At 42.9% G+C, this 23,196-nt stretch overlaps 1 protein-coding gene across 1 annotated transcript; it reads left to right on the top strand.

The window, feature by feature from the left end:
- Window positions 1-17,385: 17,385 nt before the first annotated feature.
- Window positions 17,386-21,422, top strand: LOC121785144 (calcium uptake protein, mitochondrial-like). The gene is made up of 7 exons (XM_042183517.1): window positions 17,386-17,910; window positions 18,003-18,070; window positions 19,090-19,313; window positions 19,462-19,545; window positions 19,852-20,065; window positions 20,410-20,706; window positions 20,999-21,422. The coding sequence occupies exons 1-7, from the start codon at window positions 17,580-17,582 to the stop codon at window positions 21,218-21,220; spliced, it is 1,440 nt and encodes a 479-aa protein (XP_042039451.1). The 5' UTR covers window positions 17,386-17,579; the 3' UTR covers window positions 21,221-21,422.
- Window positions 21,423-23,196: the final 1,774 nt, after the last annotated feature.

The raw sequence follows: 23,196 nt of genomic DNA, 5'->3' as shown, positions 1-23,196 counted from the left end.
GGGATGGGAGACCGAAGTGAACCGCTGTTGAATGTTCAGCTCTTGGCACCAATTCTTGAACGTCTTGTCGGTGAACTGAGTCCCATTATCCGAGATGAGGATGTGGGGGATGCCAAATCGGCACACTATGTTCTTCCAGACGAAGTCCAATGCCTTTGAGCTCGTTATCGTAGCTAATGGTTCAGCCTCCACCCACTTCGTGAAGTAGTCCACGGCAACGATAAGGAATTTCATTTGCCGAGGAGCTTGAGGAAGTGGTCCCACTATGTCTATGCCCCATTGCATGAAAGGCCAAGGGCTTTGCATAGTGTATAGATCGGTCTGCGGCATCCTTGGGACATTTGCATGAATTTGGCACTTCGTACACTTCTTGACGAGCTGCACTGCCTCTTGTACCATGGTTGGCCAATAATATCCCCATCTCAGAACTTTTGTAGCTAAAGCTCTGGCTCCGATGTGGCTACCGCACGATCCTTCATGAACTTCTCTGAGGATGTAGTCCGTCTCTTCTGGTCCTACGCACCGCAACAACGGCTGGAGGTAAGACTTTCTAAAGAGGACTCCTTCATGAAGTTCGTACCGAAGTGCTCGGCACGTGATCTTCCGAGCTTCTCTCTTATCCTCGGGCAATTGTCCTTGATCCAGATACCGCAAGATCGGCGTCATCCAGTTCGGCGAGCTGGATACTGAATGTACCTCGGCTTCATCAATGCTTCGATGCATTAATTCTTCCACCTTTGAGCTCGGATCTGAGGCCAACTTACTTAAGGTATCTGCTCGGCTATTTTCCGCTCTGGGAATGCGGATTATCCGAAAATAGGAGAAACTTCGGCTGATGTTTTGCGCTTTGTCCAAATACTTCTTCATTCTCTCGTCACGAGCTTCACTTGTACCCAACATGTGATTTACTATGACTTGTGAATCACAATGGACTTTGAGAGATTTGACGAGCAGACTTTGCGCTAACTGGAGTCCGGCCAGGAGGGCTTCGTACTCGGCTTCATTATTAGTAGTGGGGAATAGAAACCGAAGTGAGTAGGTTACCTCGTGTCCGTCGGGAGCGACAAGTAAAATACCAGCTCCACTTCCCATTTTGTTTGAAGCTCCATCTACGAATCCGCTCCAGCAGTCCGGCGGCTCTACTTCGGATTCCCAGGGCTGTGCTAGCTCGGCATTGGCAGAATTCTTCTGTTCGGCAATAACAGGAATTGCTTGATCGAACTTTGCTTCTGCCAGAAAATCTGCCAAGGCTTGTCCCTTGATGGCTTTCCGAGGTAGATATTCAATTGTGTGCTCTCCCAACTCTATAGCCCACTTGGCGATTCTGCCTGATGCTTCTGGTTTAGTCAACACTTGCCGAAGTGGCAGATCAGTTAAGACGCATACCTTGTGAGCATAGAAGTATGGCCGCAGTCTCCTTGCTGCATTTACTAATGCCAGAGCAATCTTTTCCAGAGGTTGATACCTGGTTTCTGGACCTCTTAATGCTCGGCTTGTAAAATAGATGGGAAGCTGCTTTAGGCCTTCTTCTCGTACAAGCACCGCGCTGATGGTTTGATCCGATGCCGCTAAGTATAAGAATATTACTTCGGCTTCGGTTGGAGCAGAGAGAATAGGAAGCTCGGCTAGGTAACTTTTGAGCTCGTCAAAGGCCTTTTTCTGCTCGGCTCCCCACTCGAACTTTGGTGCCTTTTTCAACACCTTGAAGAACGGCAGTTGCTTTTCGGCTGCTTGGGAAAGGAATCGATTCAGTGCGGCTAGACATCCGGTTAGCCTTTGCACGTCATGTATGGACTTCGGCATTGCCATGTTCTGAACGTCTTGAACTTTTGAGGGGTTTGCCTTGAGTCCGTCCTTTGAAACCCAACAACCCAGAAACTTTCCCGAATCTACCAAAAAGGTACACTTTTGGGGATTAAGTTTGAGGTTGGCTTTCTTGAGCACGTTGAGAGTGGACTTGAGGTTGTGCTCGTACTCCGAAGTGCTTTTGCTTTTGACGACTATATCGTCAACATACACTTCGACCTCCTTTCCAATCAGGTGCCGAAAAAGCTTGTCTACCATCCTTTGATAAGTGGCTCCGGCATTCTTTAAACCGAATGGCATCTTTTTAAAAGCGAAAATGCCGAAATCAGTAATGAAGGCCGTTTTTGAAGCGTCAATCTCATCCATTAAGACTTGGTGGTAGCCTTTGTATAAATCAAGAAAACAGAAAATTTCGAAGCCGATCAAAGCTTCTACTTTTTTATCTATGTTCGGAAGGGGATAGCAATCTTTGGGACAGTGCTTATTTAGATCGGTGAAATCTATGCACATCCGCCATCCTCCTTCCTTTTTCTTGATCATGACAGGATTGGCCACCCACGAAGGATACTTCACTTCGAATAACACATCCGCTCTCAGTAATTGGCGGACTTCGTCATGGATGACTTGATTTCTTTCTGCCGCAAAGAGTCTTTGCTTCTGCTTTATAGGCCGGACTGATGGATCAATATTTAACCGATGAGTGATTACCTCAGAGGGCACTCCGGTCATGTCCAACGGAGACCATGCAAAGACATCTTTGTACTCCTTGAGGAGCTGGATGGTCTTTTCTCGGAGTAGAGGCGTTCCCGCGAAACCGATCTTGACCGTTCTGGATGGATCATCTTCGTATAACTGAACGGTCATTGAGTTCGGCTCTGGTGTGACTTCGGTAATTTCGCTTGCCTCTGACTCCGGCTGCTGTGATTGCTATGCTTGATGATGCCGATCTGATTGCTCGGCACTTTTAAGCGCAATCTGCAGACACTCTTTTGCTCTCTTTTGATCACCTCGGATGACCGCTATCCCCCCTTTAGTGGGGAGCTTGATGGTGAGATGATAAGTAGAGCAAACGGCCCGAACTGCGTTGAGCCAGTCTCTTCCCAGGATGATGTTGTACGGAGACCGAGCTTTTACCACAAAGAACTCAATCATCGTACTGGAGCTAGTAGGCGCTTTCCCCACCGTGATCGGAAGGCTGATAATACCTTCAGGGCGGGTGTCCTCCTGGGCGAAGCTCTTCAGGGGAAGCGGAGCCGGACTGAGCCGAGCTGGGTCCACTTCTAGTTTGTCGAAGCACTCTTTAAAAAGAATGCTAACCGACGCTCCTGTATCCACAAACACCCTGTGGATTAGTTTGTTTGCCACTCCGGCTTGGATGACAATGGCGTCTTGGTGAGGAGAGATGGCCGGGACGGGATCAGCATCCGAGAACGTAATCACTTCGTCCTGCTTCAGCCTTTTATGCGTTGGCTCCTCTCGATTGGAGCCTCTGCGCTCTGACTTCAGGGACGACTTGGTCTTCCCGGCAGGGAGAGCGTCGATAGTCTGGATTACTCCATCATATTGCGGCTCGTCATCGTCTTCGGGATCCGGCTGCCTTTTCGGATCCTGAGGAGCGCAGTTCGCACCTCTCTGCTTTTTATTCTTCTTTGACTGCTTGCTTTGGTATTTTTTCAATGTCCCTGCCTTCACAAGAACATCGATACCTGCAGCCAAGTTTCTGCACTCCTCGGTATCGTGACCGTGGTCTTGATGGTAGGAGCAGTAGTTATCCCGGGGTCGGCGCGCGGCTGATTTCGTCATCCGCTTTGGCTTTTCGAACAGGTCAGAGTGCAGTTCGAAAATTTCCGCTCTCGGCTTGTTCAGCGGTACGAACTGAGCGGGCGGCTTCTCGGGATTGAGACGGGGTCCCAATCTGTCTTGTACCGGAGCCTTTTGAATTCTTTCAAATGGAGTCCGGCGAGGATGCCCCTGATCGCTATGATCGGGCTTCCTTCTGTCTCCTCGGGACGATGAGCTGTCTAACGACCGTTTGCGACGGTCTGCCTCATCGGCCCGGGAGTACTGGTCCGCAATGTCCCACATTTCCTGAGCTGTCTGCGGACCGCACTCAACGAGCTTCCTGTAGAGAGCTCCGGGCAGGATTCCATTTTGGAATGCCGAGATGACAAGCAGATCGTTGAGATCGTCTACTTGCAGGCATTCCTTGTGGAATCTTGTCATAAAGTCGCTGATTTTTTCGTCGCGACCTTGACGAATGGAAAGCAGCTGAGCCGAAGTGATTCGGACTTCCGCTTTCTGAAAGAACCTCCTATGGAATGCATCCATTAGATCTCGGTAAGATCTAATGCTGCCTTGGGGGAGGCTATCGAACCACCTTCTTGCGTTCCCGATGAGCAGCTCGGGAAACAGCTTGCACATGTGGACCTCGTTGAGACCCTGGTTCGCCATGTTATATTGATAGCGTCCCAAGAAATCATGAGGATCCACGAGTCCGTCATAGGTTATCGACGGAGTTCGGTAGTTCTGTGGTAGGGGAGTTCGGGTAATATCGTCCGAGAACGGAGTCCTCAATGCTCCGTACACGGCGAACCCGACATTTCTTCGGTATGGAGGAGATGGAGTTCTCCTGTGATTCCGGTACCGAGGATTCTTTCTCCTGGAAGACATGACACTACTGCGGTAGTGACTGTCTCGTATGGAGGGAGAGGGAGAATCCGCCGTTTTCGTCTCCGGCTGCTTTTGGCTTTTTTGCAGGAAGGTTAAGAATTCCTCCTGCTTTTCAGCCAAAAACAGCTTGACAGCCTCGTTCAAATCGGGCTGCTGGGAAGACTCAGTGGGACGATTTTTGGAGCGGCTTGTTCCTCCGCCATGAGAACTGGTGGTGGATTTATCCCTAGGCTGTTTTCCAGACCTATGGGATGGATTGGCTTCCTCCTGGTTCTCACGGGCAGGAATACGGGTACTCTGCGATCTGGTATGCATTTTTTGGGTGGAAAAAATGGTCAAAAATTCGCTTTATCACAAATTTGGTTCTCTGATTCCCACAGACGGCGCCAGTGATGAATCCGCGAATTATTGATGATGATGAATGCTCGTAAAAATAAATTACGACACGGAAATTTTACGTGGTTCGATTTACTGAGGTAAATCTACGTCCACGGGGAGAAATGGGGGCAGGTTTGTATTGCTTGATCTGCGAATTACAGCTTACAACACAGACTTGCTATATGACTTTTTCTCTAGAGAGATTCTAACCTCCTCCTATCAGATCTAAGTTCTATTTATATATGGAACTAAGATCGTGGCTTGCATCTCCACCCTAAGTCGTGGATGTCGTGTAGGTCATGGCCTAAGATCGTGGATGTAGCGTAGGTCATGGCCTACGATCGTGGCCTGAGTTGACACCACGTGGTAGTGGGTGCGTTGGACATCCTGTATGGGTCCACTAACTCCTTGTTCGGTCGAATACTGAGACCGAACTGCTTTGGTTGCCGATCTTTGAGTGGAGCTTGATGCCGACCTGAGAGCAGAGCTTGATTGGTTGGCTTTTACCGAGCTGTAGGCTGAGGCCGAACTCTTTGGTAATGCCGAACTCATACTCCTGCTTTGGTTGCCGACCTGAGAGTAGAGCTTGATAGGTTGGCTTTTACCGAGCTGTAGGCTGAGGCCGAACTCTTTGGTAATGCCGAACTCATACTCTTCCTTGGGCTTTGGGCTGATGGGCCGTCATTGCTGTTGGGCTTGTTTAGTACGCACCCCATCACGCATCGAAACGAACCTGGATGATTAGTCGGCGAGCACAGGCACGTCCTCTTCTGAATATTCCCGCCGCTCCTCTGCACGACCTGGTTCCGCGGCGGCGGCGCCGCGATCGAGCGCCGCGGTGATATAGATCTGTCGATCGCGAAGCGAACGGACCGCGACGGAGGCGGCGGGGACAGGCCGTGGAGGTTGACGCGCGTCGGCGACGCCGCGCGGCGCTGGTTGAAGAAACCAGCTGAAGGAGACGACGAATAGTAGCTGGACGAGGCGAACGGTGACGAATCCGACGTCATGAACGAGGAATTCCGGTGAGCGGCGGCGGCACGGTGCCCCGCCATAACCGGGGCGCTCGACCTTCTAGAAGACGTAGCCATTGGTTCTTCCTTTTCCCTTGTTTCCTCTCGAAGAAAGGTATTGTTTCTAGGGAAAGAGAGGAGAGAGGGAATATTTTAGTGGTATTTTTCTAAAGTGCGCTGTGGCTCTTCAGTTTGGCAAACCTAGCTGGTGTCAAAAGGCTGATTTATAGCTGGGGAAGGCGATGGCACGTCCGTAAATACGAGGCAAGGAGAGGGGTAGTGCGGGGAAAGGGAGGGCAAAGTTTGGTCTGGAGGTGGGGTCCAGCATCAAAGTAAGTATCATCGCGGGAATCTCATCCAACGGCTGCGAAGCGATTTTAATATGCCGGAACGACACGAGCTGAAGTCGTTTTAGAGCATCAGCAATGACACTCGTCCCGGTGGAATTTCGACCGGCGTATCAGAATTTCGACCGGACGTCCGCCATTGTGCATGGTAGGCACGGATACGGAATTCCGTCGAGGACACCGGAATGTCGGGAATGATGCCCCAAATGCCGATGATGATGATGCAGGGATCGCATGTCACTGCGGGGGAGTAGGCAGAGGGTCCCCCAATCGCCGGTGGACAACGTCTATCGGGTTGTCCAACGGCACTATATGGATTTACTGTCGACGGACAACCCGACGAGTTCTCCTCTCGAGACTCAGTTCACTGGCAATGACACGTTCTCGCTCGAGGAGTTGGGGATTCTCCGATCCGGGATTCTCCCACCGACGCACCACCGATGACAGTTAGGAGGGGGGACAGGGCGAAGGAGGGGCAGGGGACGGGGCGTCCCGATGTACGGTGGTGAGGAGGGGGCCGCTGAGGTGGGGAAGGATCCAGCGGGAACAGGAGGACCGTCTGGATCATGAACGAGTGCGTCGCGCTGACGAAGGCGTGGATCAGTGTAGTGGAGGATCCTTACGTCGGGTCAAAACAGCACATCAACCGGATGTGGTGGCGCATTAGCCAAAGCTACCTCCAGTTCAAACCGCCATGGGGGAAGCCTCACAACGGAGAGCAATGCCGGAAACAGTGGGATCGGCTGAAGAGGTAGCTCAGCCGATTTGCCGGCATTTACACAAACAACCTCCGCTCGGTAACCAGCGGCATGCCTGCCGAGGATGTGAAGCTCTTGTCTCATCAGCAGTTCCCCTACACTCAGTTGGGCTTCGGGGAATTCAAATATTGGGCGGTGTATCTTGTGGTGCAGTCTTCGGCCAAGTTCACTGCAGGTGTTGAATCTGGCTGGCCGAAGCGGACAAAGAACAGCGACTCTGGAGAGTACAGTAGCAGTGTCGGTTCCATGGAACTCCCCCCGCTGAGGCAGAGTTCCCGACACCCACATCGTCGGCCCGCCGCCATCGCCCGGTTGGGCAAAAGTCCGCGGCGCGGATGGCGAGGGGAAGCACCAGCGGATCCGCCGAGGCCCAATCGGCAGCACCCGCCCAAAACGATCCTGAGAACCCCTCACTCGCTCGCATCGCGACACATGAAACCTTGTTACGTGCAATGGTTGAATGGCGCCAATCGACCGACCCCAATTACAAGCGGTCGCTTAAACCCCTTATCAACAGTATGCAGCGCGATTTGGGGTTCGGAGACATGTCGGACGGTGACGGCGGCAGGGAATCCGAGGAGTGAGAAGCCGATTTTTATTTTAATAATGTAATTTTTTTAGTAGTTATGTATTTTTTTATAATGAAGTATGTTTTTTTATAAATAAAGTGGTTGCATTTTCTCCGTATTCGTGTCGACTATTTAATTCCGTAAATTTCTTACTTTCGGAAATTGTTTAATTTGTGACTTTGTGAATTTTTTTAATTGTAGGAAGTCCTTCGGGATGTCTTTGCGGATGTCCGCCACTGTCCAGTGAGAATTCCTTATAACGTGGCAGTGCAGTGTGAAGTCCGTATGACGTGACATGAGATGTTTTTGGAAATTTTGCGGGAAATTCCGCGCTATTGGTGTAGCTCTTAAGCAATGAAATGCTTCGACCGTTACGGCCTAGCCGCCACGTATTACTGTAGGGTTGATTTACGGCTCGCAAATCGAAATGGAAAAGATAACTAGATAAGTTTAATGTTTGATTTTTAGGATAATCCTAAAAAAGGGTGAATTTGCTTTATTCAATATTATAAAATTCGAATTGATTTTTAGAATTATCTCATAGTTTGTCTATGCTTTTGCGAATGGACAAGAATGATCTCACTTTGAAATTTATATTACAGTATAATGATAGTTATTTCGTTCGGAATCAAACAGTGCATAAAGCTAATTTTTGAATAAAAATATGACAAAAGATTTATAGAAAATTTAAGTGACCTCTGTTGGAAATTATTTATCATCATATCTTTGAGAATACCTAATTGAATATAAATAAAGCAAAATTTTTGAACATCATGTATTTTACGTATTAACAATGAACATAATGGATCGAAAACTTACATTTATGACCCATAGCGGAAGTGATTGGGGAAGATGGAGAGAACTTCCTCGGACTTTCTTTGACGTAGTGACGCAACCCCAACTCCAAGGATTTGTTTTTCTGTGTTTACGTGTTCTCTGTAATGTGTGTGATTTGATGAGATCACCACACTTGTATTTATAGACAGAGAGGACAAGCCCTAATTATCAAACCTTAATGCCCTTTCCATCAAAGTGGCTATTAAAATAATTAATATGGACGCATTCTTATTGATCAAGAATATACTATTAATTGATCACATTCAATTCTAATCAAGTCATAAATATATGTATGCACGTTTCTTTCCTTAATAATCAAAGGAATCAAATAATCCTTTCACTTAATAACTCAATCAAATACGCATACATATACAATAATTATGTTAATATATTCTTATTTTCTTTATTAGCAATACACTAATAGTAAACATATATATTAGTCAACAATTAATGACTAATTAGGAAACATCACATTTAAATCAATATATTCAATTGATAGCTAATTAATTAAGGAAAATGTGTATTACACCAAGTTAATGTATTATATTAAAAATTCAATTATATTTAGGATTCTATCCATGTAATTTATCTTGCAGAAATAAAATTTTCCTTGACTTCACTTAGATATACAATTAGTTTGTTATATCCAACTCCTGATTTTCCTGTATTCTAACACAAACAACTTGTCACGAATCAAAGAATCATGGGTGTGGTTACGGCTCGAGCCGAGGACCTTCTCCCTTGTAGCGCAGGCAGCTTAGCGAGCCGCCATTGCGGATGCTCGTAATAAACAAGTTAATAGCCGAGAAGCTTAATCTAAATTAATACTATAATGGTATCAATAGGAAATTTGAAAATTCTCTCTTTTAATAGTATTAGATAAAATATTAAATTGAAATATATTATATTGGTTGGGGGAGTTGAGAAGTTAGTGACATTCTCCAACCTTTGGAGATATATAAGGCCAAAATAATTCATATCAAAATAGTCGTCTAAACCAACTCTTACTTGCACCATCCGTTAATATAACTAGTTGCACAATCTTACTTTCGTGAGTCGCAATTTCTCATTAAGAAAAGCATAATTAATAATTAATTAATTAATGACACAGTATTTTTGGAGGAGATTTGGACTAATCTAAGTTGACATGCAAAATATTTCAAAAATTCGAAACATATTTTGAAATAATCCAACAATGAATCACCTCTTCGCAAATCCTACGTGTGTACAAGTATTCAATCTTTAATTAATTTTAGTAATACTTATTTTCATAACAAGAATTACGAATCAAATAAAACTTGAAGGGGAAAAAATACCCTAAGAAAATATTAAGTTTTTATGACAAAATATAGTTAAATATAAATAAAAAAATTTGAATACAATAATATCAAGTAGTGGTATAAACCTAAAGCATGGATACTAGCATGATGAACTTATGCTCACTACATAGTTTCATTTTTTTTATTTACAAGAATAAAATTGTAAATTGATACCAACAAGTTGATGTTATCCAAAATGAGATGAGGAAGTTGACGTTATATAGCACTTTTTTATCTTCACTATGGCCTACCATGTTTAAGACACTATTTTTAATAATACATCTATTCTATTTGAAATTGTTAGGCGCCTTTCGTGTAGTACTTTGGATAAGTTTTTGGTTTTTCCAAATGTAGAATGATGATGATTAATGAATTAGTACATTTTTGGTCGAAAGTAAAAAAAAATAAAAATTAATTGCAATTATCAAATGTAGAGTAGTGGTGGTTTGCAATATTTCATATTTTCATTTGAAGGGGGTGAGTAAAGTTGTAATTCGCTTCGATTAATTTTCACTGATGATTTTGTTAAGTGTGTGAGAAGAAAAGATGGTGCGAGTAATAAAAATATTTGGTGAAATGCAAGTTAATAGTAGTTCAATAATTGCTAGTTTAGTTGTAGCAATCTTTCTACTCAAATTGTCAACAAATTATTGAATGCCATCTCATCTTATTTGACACCATTTTCAAAGTATTATCGTTTTTATTGACAAAATGATATATATAATGAAATTGACAAAAGATAAATCAGACGGAAAGTTATCTGTTTTTGTTGAGAATGGGTCATTACATATATGTGGAATTGGGTGTGAAAATTTTGAAATTTTCTTGGTGTATGTCTTCTTCAATTAGGACCAATAATTTTGTGACACAAGCTATTAATTTTACACATATTATCATTTTCAGTTTAATGAATTCAAATAAAATTGAATATTAATATTGTTTCTTTAAATAAGATACTTAATCTTGAAATAATATTATGTTTTCTCTTTGGTGATGTGGGCTGTGAGATATAATAATAGAAGGGAGTAAGATATTTCAAATATGTTGAAGGAGTATTTTGGAAATATGACATGAACTTAGTGGATTAATAAAAAATATAATAAAAATAAAGATGTATTCGTTAAGACTTCTATATGTTGAACAGCCATTTATAAAGTGATAAAAAATTGTAACAATGACATTTGCCTCTATCTCTCTATTTATAAGAGTCGTCTCTTTCACGTAGGCTGCACTCTTATATATGTAAACTTTATCATAAAGAAATGTATATACATAATAAATGGAATAATATAATCAAATAAAACCAAATAAAGCTACTCGATGCTGATTCGGCATTACTATATAAAATTCATCGACGTAGGATGTAAATTTTGGCCACTGATTTTATTTAATTGTTTGAATAGATTTGTATAATAGTTAGTTGTAATCGGGTAACGGAATGGACCATAATTGTGCGATATATTTGATTACTACTCCATTTAGCATTGATTAATTCATTTTGACTCATCAATATATTTGAAAGTGTATTAATATGCATCTTGTATTTATTAATAATTAAACCAAGTTTGGGTAAAAGTTCATATAAACGGCCACATCGAAACGCTTTTTCTTTCAATAATATTCTTTTTATACAATAACCAATAATTTATTACTATTTGTGAGTTCTATGGATGTAACAATACGCATGTGAGACTTTTGTGACATTGATTCACACAAGACTTTCGATAATTTGAGCATTTTGAGAAATAAAATACAACTATTTCATCCATAAAAAGGCTTATTTGTGAATGATACTCCTATTTTAATAAGTGTAATAAAACATGATAGTCAAGGAAAAAATAATAGTTAAATAAAGTTCCATGAATAAAAATGATAGTAATAATTTTTGTGGAAAAAATAAAATGAAAAATGAGATTATTTTTTTTGTAGACAGACGCAATATAAATTATTCGGTCTCGATCCATATATATATATATATATATATATTTAATTTTCATAAGTCTATGTCAATGAGTTTATAACAATGTAACCATTAACTTTTTTTCTATCTATTTCCAATGTAACCATTAACTTTTTTTTCTATCTATTTCTCCAATTTCAACCTCGACTAATATTACAAAAAATTCAATGCCATCGATTTACATTAAAAACTAGTAATGCAATTCATTGTACCACCACTATTAAAACTATTAATTGTAGTTTGAGGAGTATTTTCTTAAACTTTGTAGTAATAGACAACTCTACATATCCGACAACAAATTTATTTATATTAATTATTTAGAAGTATGGTCCAATTTTTGCGATAATATCAACCAAACATCTTTAAAAGAGCCCTTTCATAGAAATTGCTTTCGTTATAGTTGGACTTTTGCTTTCTAATTAAATGTGACAACCACGCTTTCTCTGATACACGCCCTCTACAAATATGGGCCTGTTTAATGTCAATATTTATAGTTTGGTGGTTATGTAAGTATTTATTGAAAATAAGATCAAATTGAGATTTTTGCTATCTTACTATAAGTAAATAATCTTTAGATATAATTTGGTATATCTCGTTAATTCACTCCTTATCCATAAATCTACAATTTTACTACTACTGGTACTACTTTGTATATCTCGTTAATTCACTCCTTATCCATAAATCTACAATTTTACTACTACTACTAGTAGTACTACTTTAAAAATGAAACTATTGATTATATTCAAAGGGAAGTAGTAAAAATCAAGTGCTCTGCTCCGTCCCCTTCAAGATACGTACACATTCTTAGGTGGCGTTCGGTTGTCATGACTAATATCATGAGACTATCTATATAGAATTAAGTTGTGAGATTATTTTAGTTAGAGGGGGGAGACTATGACTAATTATCATGAGACTATCCATCTAGGATTAAGTTGAAGGGTTCAATCTTATGAACCGAACACCCCCTTAGGTGACATGGAATTTTAGGAGTAGTTGTCAGGTGGAATAAGTAAAGAGAAAATAATAATTGAATATTTTAATAAGAAAAAAGAAAACTATAATTTATTTTTAAATATAAAAAATCGACATCTTAAATAAGATATAAGAGCATCTACAATAGGAATAGCTCAGCCATAGCCTAGCCACAAACTCCTTCTGCCACATCATCAGCCCTAAAAATCATCCTGCCACATCATCAAGACAAGCAAATAGCCCAGCCCTAGCTCAACCATAGCCTAGCCATATCACTCAAAATTATACTCCCTCCGTCCCCTAATAAGAGTCGTTGTTTGACCGGGCACGAGTTTTAAGAAATGTAGAGAAAAATTGGTTGAAAATATTAGTGGAATGTGGGACCCACTTTTTTATATTGGTTTTATAATAAAATGTGAGTGGAGTGAGTTAGTGGAATGTGAGGCCTACTACCATTTATGGTAAAAATGAAGAGTGACTCTTAATGGGGGACGGCCCAAAATGAAAATTAGCGACTCTTATTTGGGGACGGAGGGAGTATAAAACAAATAATTAACAATCACACAACATACAAAATTAAATTTACGACACATATATGGGAAAATTTAATAATACTATTAAAATTTTAAAAAGTACATTAATTAAAAAAGTACAATAAAATCAAAGAGTACATTAATTAAAAAAAAGTATATTAATTTAAAAAATTCACTCCTCGTATCCGTCGCCACCGTAGCCGCCGCCTCCACCCAAATCGTCACGCACGCTCACGAGCAATGCGTGAAGAAAACTCTTCTCCTCGGGGTCCGTCGCCGCCCGCCATTCGGCTAATGTCTTGACCATCTGAGCGCGCGTTTGTTGACGCGCGAAGAATTTGAGATCCTCTGTGGACTGGCCAAGGGGGGATGCCGACTGGACCTCCTGGGAACCCCCGGCGACCCCCTCGCCTCCCATTGCGCCCGCTTTTGCCCAGCCAGGCGAGGTCGGCGAGCGAACGAACGAGGGGTGGGGATCATCTGGGCCGTCTCGGGGAGGTCGTGGGAACCACCGCTGCTGCCGCTGTAATCACCGGTGTAGTTCAGTCGTTGCTTCTTCGGCCAGCCTGGCCCAGCCAGCGTCGACACCTGCTCGAAACTTCTCGGATTTGTTCAGCACCACAAAGCAGTTTCAGTAGGTGAAATCCTTATACAACCCGGGCTGGGGGAAGGCTTTCTCCGCTATCCTCCTGCAGTCATCCTCTGGTTGGCCACTGCTTTGCATGCGGAAGGCGTTGGTGTACAAGCCCGAAAATCGGGAGACCGCAGCCCTGATTCGGTCCCACGCCTTCCGACAATCCTCCCCGGTGCGTGGCCTCCCCTCCGGGGAAAATGTCTCGTGAGCTGCTGCTATTTTAGCCCACAAGTTGACGATCCTCTGATTGTTCGAAGTGAGGGGATCATCGCAAACACTCACCCACGCCTTGGACAGCGCGACGTTCTCCGCATCCGTCCACCTCCTCCGTACCGAGCAGTCGTCCTCACCCGACTGCGACGACTCGCCGACCCTCGCGACGACCCCGCACTGCTCCCCCCGTTTGAACGGGAGTATCCGGAACCCCGAGAATATCAAACCCCAACTCCTCTAAGGAGAAAGTCTCAAATTGGGTGAACTGCGCCTTCGTTGGGTCGATGTGTGCGAAGAAGCAGTCGAAAAATCAAAACTGGGGCGATAGACGTTTTCCTCCCCCGGCGTCCCCTGCGTCGCCGGTACCCCTCCTGTCGGGGGCTGCATTGCTGTCCTCCCCCCGGCATCATCTGCATCCCTGGCACCCACCCCGACATCATCTGCATACCGGGTTGCATCCCCGGTACCCCATGCCACGCCGGCATACTCCCCCCAGCTGCCATCCCGAGCATATTCCCCCCCGGCTGCCATCCCGGGCATCATCCCCTGCCACGGGTACATGTTGTAGTACCCTGGCATCGGACCCCATCCACCTCCCACGGGTACCGGGGGAGTTTGAGACCCGCTCGTCACTGGAGTACCTTCGTTGTTGTTCTCCATTTCACGTTATTGCTCATGTACAGAAATTAAGATAGAGAGAAAACTCGTTAAAACAAGTGGTGCGAATGAAAATGACGTGCAAAGCGCGTATATATAGTGTTTTGAAAATTAATTAAAAAAAATCCGCTGGGCGATGCGCTCGGCGATCCGGACCTTACAATAGCGCCGAGCGGATCGCCGAGAGCCCGTATATCGCCTAGCTCTAGGCGATTTTTTTTTCGGAAAACCTCTAGGCGGTTGCAATGGTTCGCCGAGCGCACCGCCTAGTGCCGGGGCTCGGCGGTGCGCTAGGCGCCATTGTGAATGCTCTAAAAAGTAAAAAGTTGAATGCTCTAAAAAGTAAAAAGTAAAATTCTCCATTGGCCAATTGTCTGATTTGACAAGCACATTTAGTGTTAGAGCATCTCCAGTGGGCGGACATCCCACTCGGACATCCACTAGGACATCCCAAAAACACCTCCTGCCACGTCACTAGGACATCCCACCCCACTGCCACATCACTAGGACATCCCATGCATATCCGCCCTTCCCATCGCCCTTCCCACTAGGACATCCCGCAATAAAAAAAATCATAAATTCACAAATAAAACAATTTACGTTTACGGAAATAAAATTTGACCGAGAATACGAACGGGAAAAATTAACAACTTTATCGGAAAAAACATACATGATTCGAAAAAACAAAATTACACACTAATAAAAAAAAAATTCATACATTATCACGTCAACCCCTCCGAGTCCAAACCTCTTCGATAATATCCTGCTGAAGTCGAATATGGGCATCTGTTTGCCGCATGTCGGCAAATGCACGCAGCCGCTCGACCTCTCCATGAGGTACCCCCATATTCACATTCGCGGTGGCCACGCCGTGACTTGGACCTGCACCCGTATCATCTTCATTGGTCCACTGAGTCAGTTCCGCAGCTTCATTTTCGACAATCATGTTGTGCATTATGATACATGCGTACATGACATCGCCGATGTTGGGAATATACCACTGCCGTGCAGGACCCTTCACTACCGCCCACCGACTCTGGAGCACACCAAATGCCCGCTCCACATCCTTGCGCGCTGCTTCCTGACGGCTCGCAAAGTATGTCTTCTTTTGTCCGGTCGCATGCTTGATTGACTTCACAAAGACAGGCCAGTTTGGGTATATCCCATCTGCCAAATAGTACCCCATATTATGCTGGTTGCCGTTGGCGACGAAACTGATGGCGGGACCAACGCCATTGCACTGATCGTTGAACAGGGGCGACGACTGGAGAACGTTGATGTCGTTGTTGGACCCGGCGACTCCAAAATAAGCATGCCATATCCACAACCGGTAGTCAGCTACAGCTTCAAGGATCATCGTGGGATGCTTGGCTTTGAAGCCGGTAGTGTATATCCCCTTCCAGGCGGCGGGGCAGTTCTTCCACTCCCAGTGCATACAATCTATGCTGTCCAACATCCCAGGGAACCCGTGCACCGACCCATGCATATCTATCAGCATCTGGCAGTCTTCGGGGCTCGGACTCCGAAGATACCGCTCCCCGAATATCGCTCTCACGCCCGCGCAAAAATTTTGCAGACACTCGACTGCTGTCGACTCGCCAATGTGGAGGTACTCGTCGAACATGTCGGCCGCGCCTCCATACGCCAGTTGTCTGATTGCGACAGTGCACTTCTGCAAGGGCGTGAGTCCGGGTTTGCCAGCTGCATCCTCTCTGATCCTAAAAAACAGGTATCTACTCTCTAAAGCACCCACGATGTGCAGAAACAGCGGACGATGCATCCTAAAGCGTCGCCGGAATAAGGCTTCCCCAAAACGCGGTTGCGGAGCGAAGTAGTCCGCATACAACCGAATATGTGCAGCAATGTGGTCACGGGGTACTTGAGTTCGACGATGGATCGGCCGAGGTACCGCCGCCTGCTGCCGCCGCTGCAACCTCTGTTGTAGCAGCCTCTGTATAGCACCTGAAACAGCGACCTCCAACTCATTCTCGCTATCACTTTCACTAGACATTCTAGATATACTTGAGATTATAGATGTAGAGAGAGAAACTTGTTATTAACGCAAGTGGTGCGAATGAAATAAAATTCAACGAGCCGTATATATAGAGTTTCAAAAAAAAAAAAAAAAAAAAAACGGGACGTCCGACCGGACGTCCGAGTTGAAGCCACAGTGGCGGACGTCCGCCCGCCCGTCGCCGGGATGTCCGAGGACACCCGACGTCCTCACGGGACGTCCGTATCCGACCTCCGACCTCCCAACGGCGGACGTCCCGTCGCCCTTCCCGGTGTCCGACCGGACGTCCTACCGGAGGGGCGCCATAGGAGATGCTCTTAGTATTTGCAAAGTGTATCCTATTTTTCTGGTCACAAATAGAAATTTGACACGAGGCAATCAACTCTTCCACTCTCTATTTATAACAATTATGATTATAAATTTATAATGACATAAAATTACATTGTCATTTAAAACACTTTATGGATAACAATTACGATTCCCTCTAATTTCTATCAAACATAATTAATAAACATCTCAATCAACAAATTTTCCAATTTCAACCAAATCTTATCCAGTATTTTCCACCTATTTTCAAAGGTTATTTAGGTGGCCATTGGCAATTATTGATATATAGAAAAATGACAGTTTTTGTATAAAGTAGAAGACTTAAATTTGATTTCATATAAATAAGTGTTTATTTTTCCCCAAATAAATCCACTAGAATCTGACTATAGGATCTTTCATATCTAAGTAATTTCTCTCAATTTAGAAATTACAAAATAAAATCTAATTATGCTATGATTATGGAAACGCGACTTACTAAAGCGGCAACTCCTCAGCGACTTTGGCGGCAGCTATTTTAACTAGAAGTAAATGAATCGCCATTTGCGCTTTTCTTCTCGACGAAATCGGATAGAATGATGTCTGTTTGGTCAGCTCTCCGTCGATCTTCCCCGCCGACCAGCCGTTTCTCCGCCGCACAGCGCGTCCAACTCCGTCAGTTCTCCGCCGCAGATCCACCTCGCGAATCTGCGCAGTTTCAGAGTAATTCTGGAGACGATCGCCGAATCAATTTGCTCGGATGGATTACGGCCGGAGTTATTACCAGCTCCGCCGTTGCTCTTTCTCTTCACTCCTTTTCGTCGGTTCCGCGGCAGATATCGTTCGCTGACTTCTCTCCTCTATCCGCCTCCGTTGCTCAATTGTCTCCAGCTCAAAAGAATAGTCAATCGAAATTTATCTTCGGAGGTATACGGAATAACCTTTTGTTTTAGAATTTTGAGTTGTGTTTTCTGCTCTACGAAGTAGTGAATTAAGAAGCTTTTTACTGTGTTTTGCAGAGGCATATAGAAGGAAGATATTTTTTAATTATGAGAGGCGCATTAGAATGAGGAGTCCTCCTGAGAAGGTATTTGTTTTTATCCACCAAAATGAAGAATATGTGTTCGAATTATTGTGAGAATTGTCTCCACTGTATTCGTTCGGCCTACTTTGTGCTAAACTGATTGGAGCAAACCGAATATTTTGTTTATATTGATTAGTTATCGAGTTTACTCTGTTGGTTGCTCATCAATGACATCATCCATTGGAATAACTGCATACGAAATTACAAAAAGGTTTGACTGTGAGTGTTGGTGCTTTTACATTTCTGATTTAGCTTAGAAGGTTGAAGCTGAAAATCCAGAGGTTCAATAAGATCCCTCGTGTTTCATCTTTTGGCTGATAAAATCATAGAACGTCTTTGTATGTGGAGCTCTGAAGGGATTTACTAGTGAAACTATGTCAGCTTTGACTCTGTTATAATCGTCAGCCAAAGGAAGAGAAGGGAAAGAAGTGGAATCCTTACTTTAGTGTTGGTAATATTGTTCGTAGTTTGAGAGAACTGAACGAGGAGCAGTAGGTTCTGAAAACCTAATGCACGGTTCTGTAGAGTGATAGTTCGGGATTCTCAGAACTTGATTTTCAAGAGGGAGCTATTTGGCACAAATTACTGCTGGTGATACTGGCATAACTTGGATTTAGTAGAAACTAATTTGAGCTGGTAATTGAATAGACTACATATGTAATTTTCTGTCTGTGATGACAAAGAAACAGCTAAAGCGGTAAAGCTTTCGGTTTCAAACAGTAAACCAGCACTCTGAACCTAAAACTGCAGGGTTTCATTAGATTATAGAATGTCAACGAATAATATTATATTTTCAGAAAAAGAGTGCCAAGTAATGAGACTAGAAACAATAACTAAATAGTAGTAACATTAAATTGTGAGATCTTTAGTCTTCTCTCAGAGGTCTTGCAATGGTGGACATACTTCTTTTATGTTTGTTTCATTATTTTGAAGACATTTAATTTTTTTCTCTTTATTTTTTTATGCTAGCTTGATACTAATATAATAAGCAAATTATATATCACCAATCTTTCGTGATGAAGGTGTTTGAATATTTTGCTTCCGTTCGTGCCGATGATAGAGAAGTTTTTATGACACCAGCTGATCTGATGCGAGCACTTGTTCCCGTATTTCCTCCATCTGAATCTCACCTTGTAAGAGATGGATACCTCAGAGGGGAAAGGCCTCCCGGTGAATTGCATTGTGCGCCATCGAACTTTTTTATGCTTTTTGACACGAATAGTGATGGTCTAATATCATTCAAAGAGTAAGTTATCATTGTCACTTGTGTTTACATATTTCTTTATTTTTTCCTCTTCAGTTAGGTTTGCTTATTTTGCATTGTTTCAAGTAATGCTCTTTCTCTGTGAAATTTTTTTGCCTAATTGACTAGTTCTTCTAATATTCTTTGACAGGTACTTGTTCTTTGTTACACTTCTTAGTATTCCAGAATCAAGCTTTTCAGTAGCATTCAAGATGTTTGACCAGGACTGCAATGGGTAGGTGCAAATTTGAATAGGCTTGCTAATTTTTTTGCCTAATTGACTAGTTCTTCTAACAGTTGGCCATGACTGCACAATATGAATAGGCTTGCTAAGTTTTTCCTTGGACACATAAAATAATAGATGGGTATGTATGGCCCTCATCCCTGTTGAAACCTCTTCCTTAACATATCAGCTTTGGCACCTATACTAATATTATCCTCTCTTAGGTTGGATTATTTCCATCACCACTGTAATATATTATCTGTGGAAAAATGCCCAAACCTCTTCCCTGGCTGATATATTTTACTTTATCTGAAATAGGAAAATAGACAGAGAGGAGTTTAAAAAAGTGATGACTTTGATGCAAGCTCACAATAGGCAAGGTGCTGTACACTGTGATGGACTGCGTGCAGGGCACAAATTGTGTGGTTCAGGGGAAAATGGAGGCTTGGTGGAGCATTTCTTTGGAAGGGATGGCAAAGATCTTCTTGAACACGAGACTTTCGTCCAGTTCTTGAGAAATTTGCATGATGAAGTAAGTTCATATTATCCTCCATCTGGAAAGTTACAAATTAGTGTAGTCACCTCGTTAAATTTAGTGTATCATGGTATAACGGTTAATAGCCCAAGTGCTCTGTGCCACTTGCTATAGTAACCACTAGTTCCCGGATGGGCTAGTAGCTTCCTTCATTATGTTGGCATCAACACTTGGGCGACCTGACGAATGGAGTTGTTTGTACCTGCAAATGATGATATATCCTTGTAACTACTGTCATGATCGTTGAAATCCTTTCAGCTCTGACTTGGTATTTCGTACTCCATTCCATTCGTGCTACTATAGTGAGGTTATATGGATTGATTTTCTTGAGTACTTTACAGATGGTGAAATTAGAATTTGCTCATTACGACTACAAGTTACGAGGGACCATATCTGCCAAGGACTTTGCGTTGTCAATGGTTGCATCAGCAGACTTAAAGCACCTGAGCAAGCTGCTTGATCGGGTTGATGATTTAGATCACCAGCCAAACATTCACAATATTCGCATTACCCCTGAGGAATTTAAAAGCTTTGCCGAGATACGGAAAAAATTGCAGCCGTTTTCCTTGGCACTTTTCAGTTTTGGACGTATGAATGGGTTGTTGACAAGGAAGGATCTACAAAGAGCTGCCCAACAAGTAGGTCCTCGTTCTCTGCTTTCTGCTCGGTTCTTTCTTTTGTTTCTAAAAGCTAAAGTTCATTGTAAACAAACGGAAACATTCCCATACTTGTTCTTTTCAAATGATCTGCTTACTTCAAAAGCAATGGGAACAATGTTCGTTTTCTTGGGTTCAATGGTAGCTCGTAAGGATCACCTTCGATCTGATCTGCACAGTCCATCATCGTACACTGGTCATGCATTGAAATATCAGTATTGTTTGCTCAATATACACATCAGAGACACCTAAAAAACTTGTTGAGCCTGTGCAGGTCTGTGGGGTCTATCTCACCGACAATGTCCTCGACGTAATATTCCGCGTCTTCGATACGAACGAAGACGGAAGCCTAAGCTCTGACGAGTTCGTGAGAGTTCTGCAAAAGCGAGAGAAAGACATAGCTCAGCCCACAGAAGCAGGTTTCTTCAGCTTTCTGTCATGCTGTTGGCATTGTTCAAATGCAAATCCGATTACCACTAAGTTGCTATCCTCATGAATTGACAAGTCTTGTCCTTGTTATTGGTGTACATACAGACTGGATTTTGGAATTATAGCAAGGGCAGATTTGTCTTTTCATTATATATAAAGGGGGATTTGGATTACAACCGTTTCTGTAGTGACTAATTATAGTTGCCTTGGCGTTAACAGACTGGACTTGTCTCTCTGTTCTGTTAGTAATAACTAATAACATTGTATTATTGGGGGTGTTCGGTATATCATGTTTGGTTCATAAGATTAAACCCTTCAACTTATTCTTAGATGGATAATCTCATGATAATTAGTTATAGTCTCCTCCTCCAACTAAAATAATCTCACAACTTAATCCTAGATGGATAGTCTCATGATATTAGTCATGACAACCGAACGCCACCTTCAAGTATTACAATTTACAGATTATTGCAAGGGTAGATTAGTCTTTCACTTATATTATCATCTGTTTTCCTGCTGAATATTTTTTCCTTAATTAGTAGTATTATTTTTTCTCAGCGCATAAATCTAGTTTTTCCTGAAAATGTGGTGGATTATATTCATCAACCCGAAGATATTAAAGATGGTCAAATATCTAAATACATTGAACGAAAAAAAATACTACTACTACTAGAGATTAATAAAAGCGAAAAGAAAAGATCACTATCCATCTGGAATATGCCATTTTATCATTTAACCTAATAAATTTGAAAATGAGGGGTCCCAGAAATGATTTGTTATTGCAGCGTCCACTTCGGCGACAGCCACTCTCTCGCGAGCGCGTAGTCCCACGCCACTATCTCCATTAGTACTCCACTAATCGCATTGAAGAATAAACGAATTTTATTACTGTAATTAGTTAATTCAATTATTATTGTTGGAAAAGAAGATGACATGTGTTGGAAAAGAAGACCACATTAATATGCCGCCCACATTAAGTAGTGTAGAGTTCCTAAGTGTTGTAAAGTACCAACTACATTTATTGGTGTACTAGAATGTTCTCATTCACCCTATAAATACTAGGGTGAATGAACATTTGAAAGATATGGAAAACAAACATTGAAATATTTCTCTATACACTTCTTCCTATCAAATGACTAACCAATCTTTCTCCACCTCTCTCGATTACCATCTTTAAGATGGTATCAGAGCAGGAAATTTTTATTTGGGGACTCAGAGCAATGTCATCATAGTCCCATACCCTTCTCGGCCTTTCCTTCATTATCCCTGCAAAACGAAAACCAAAGATGTCAGATTCTGACACAGAAAATACCAAACCACACTCTGCCGATACTATGGCAGATTTTGCGGCACAATTTGTCGAATTCATGAAGTTCATGAATAAAACCGGAAACAAACCAGAAAACCCTCCAAAACAGTCACCACAAAACCTGGAGTCTTTGGGAGAAATCCGCTTAGAAGACAAACTCAATGGGGATAATTATCCCCTTTGGATAAATCTGATGGAACGAGCTATAGGTGGAAAGGGACTGATTTCTCACATTTCTGGAGGATCAGAACCCCCCACCGCCAACGATCCCGGCTACGCGATATGGCAACAACGGGATCATTGTTGCTTCAATTGGATCATCAACAACATTGAATCCAGTTTGAGGAATGAAGTTTCACAGTATAAAACAGCCCGAGACCTATGGGAAGGTCTGGCAATCACCTATGGAAGTGGAGCTGACCCCTTTCAAGTACATGATCTACACAGGCAGGCGATGACAATTAAGCAAGGAGATATGAGCCTGGAATCCCTCTGGAATAAATTCCAGGACCTATGGATCTCAATAGATGCAAGAGATCCTAATCCCATGGAAAGCCCCAAAAGCATCGAGAAGTACAACAAACATACACAGAGGCATCGACTCTACCAATTCATATGGGCTTTAGACGACAAATACGACAAGATCAGACGGGAAATACTAAATACAGATCCGTTGCCATCTGTTCGCAGAGCATATGGTATGGTGAGAAGGGAAGCTGTCAATGAGAAGGTTC

Source organism: Salvia splendens, chromosome 21, assembly GCF_004379255.2.
Source record: "Salvia splendens isolate huo1 chromosome 21, SspV2, whole genome shotgun sequence".
In the NCBI taxonomy this organism is placed as follows: domain Eukaryota; kingdom Viridiplantae; phylum Streptophyta; class Magnoliopsida; order Lamiales; family Lamiaceae; genus Salvia; species Salvia splendens.
The sequence above is the reverse complement of the archived record's forward strand: the minus strand, read 5'-3'. Positions and strand labels throughout refer to the sequence as shown.

Coding starts and splice junctions, on each gene's coding strand:
- LOC121785144 (XM_042183517.1), top strand. CDS start 17,580: ATGATGTCTGTTTGGTCAGCTCTCCGTCGATCTTCCCCGCCGACCAGC. Junction 17,911..18,002: donor ATCGAAATTTATCTTCGGAG/GTATACGGAATA, acceptor TGTGTTTTGCAG/AGGCATATAGAAGGAAGATA. Junction 20,707..20,998: donor TACAAAGAGCTGCCCAACAA/GTAGGTCCTCGT, acceptor GAGCCTGTGCAG/GTCTGTGGGGTCTATCTCAC.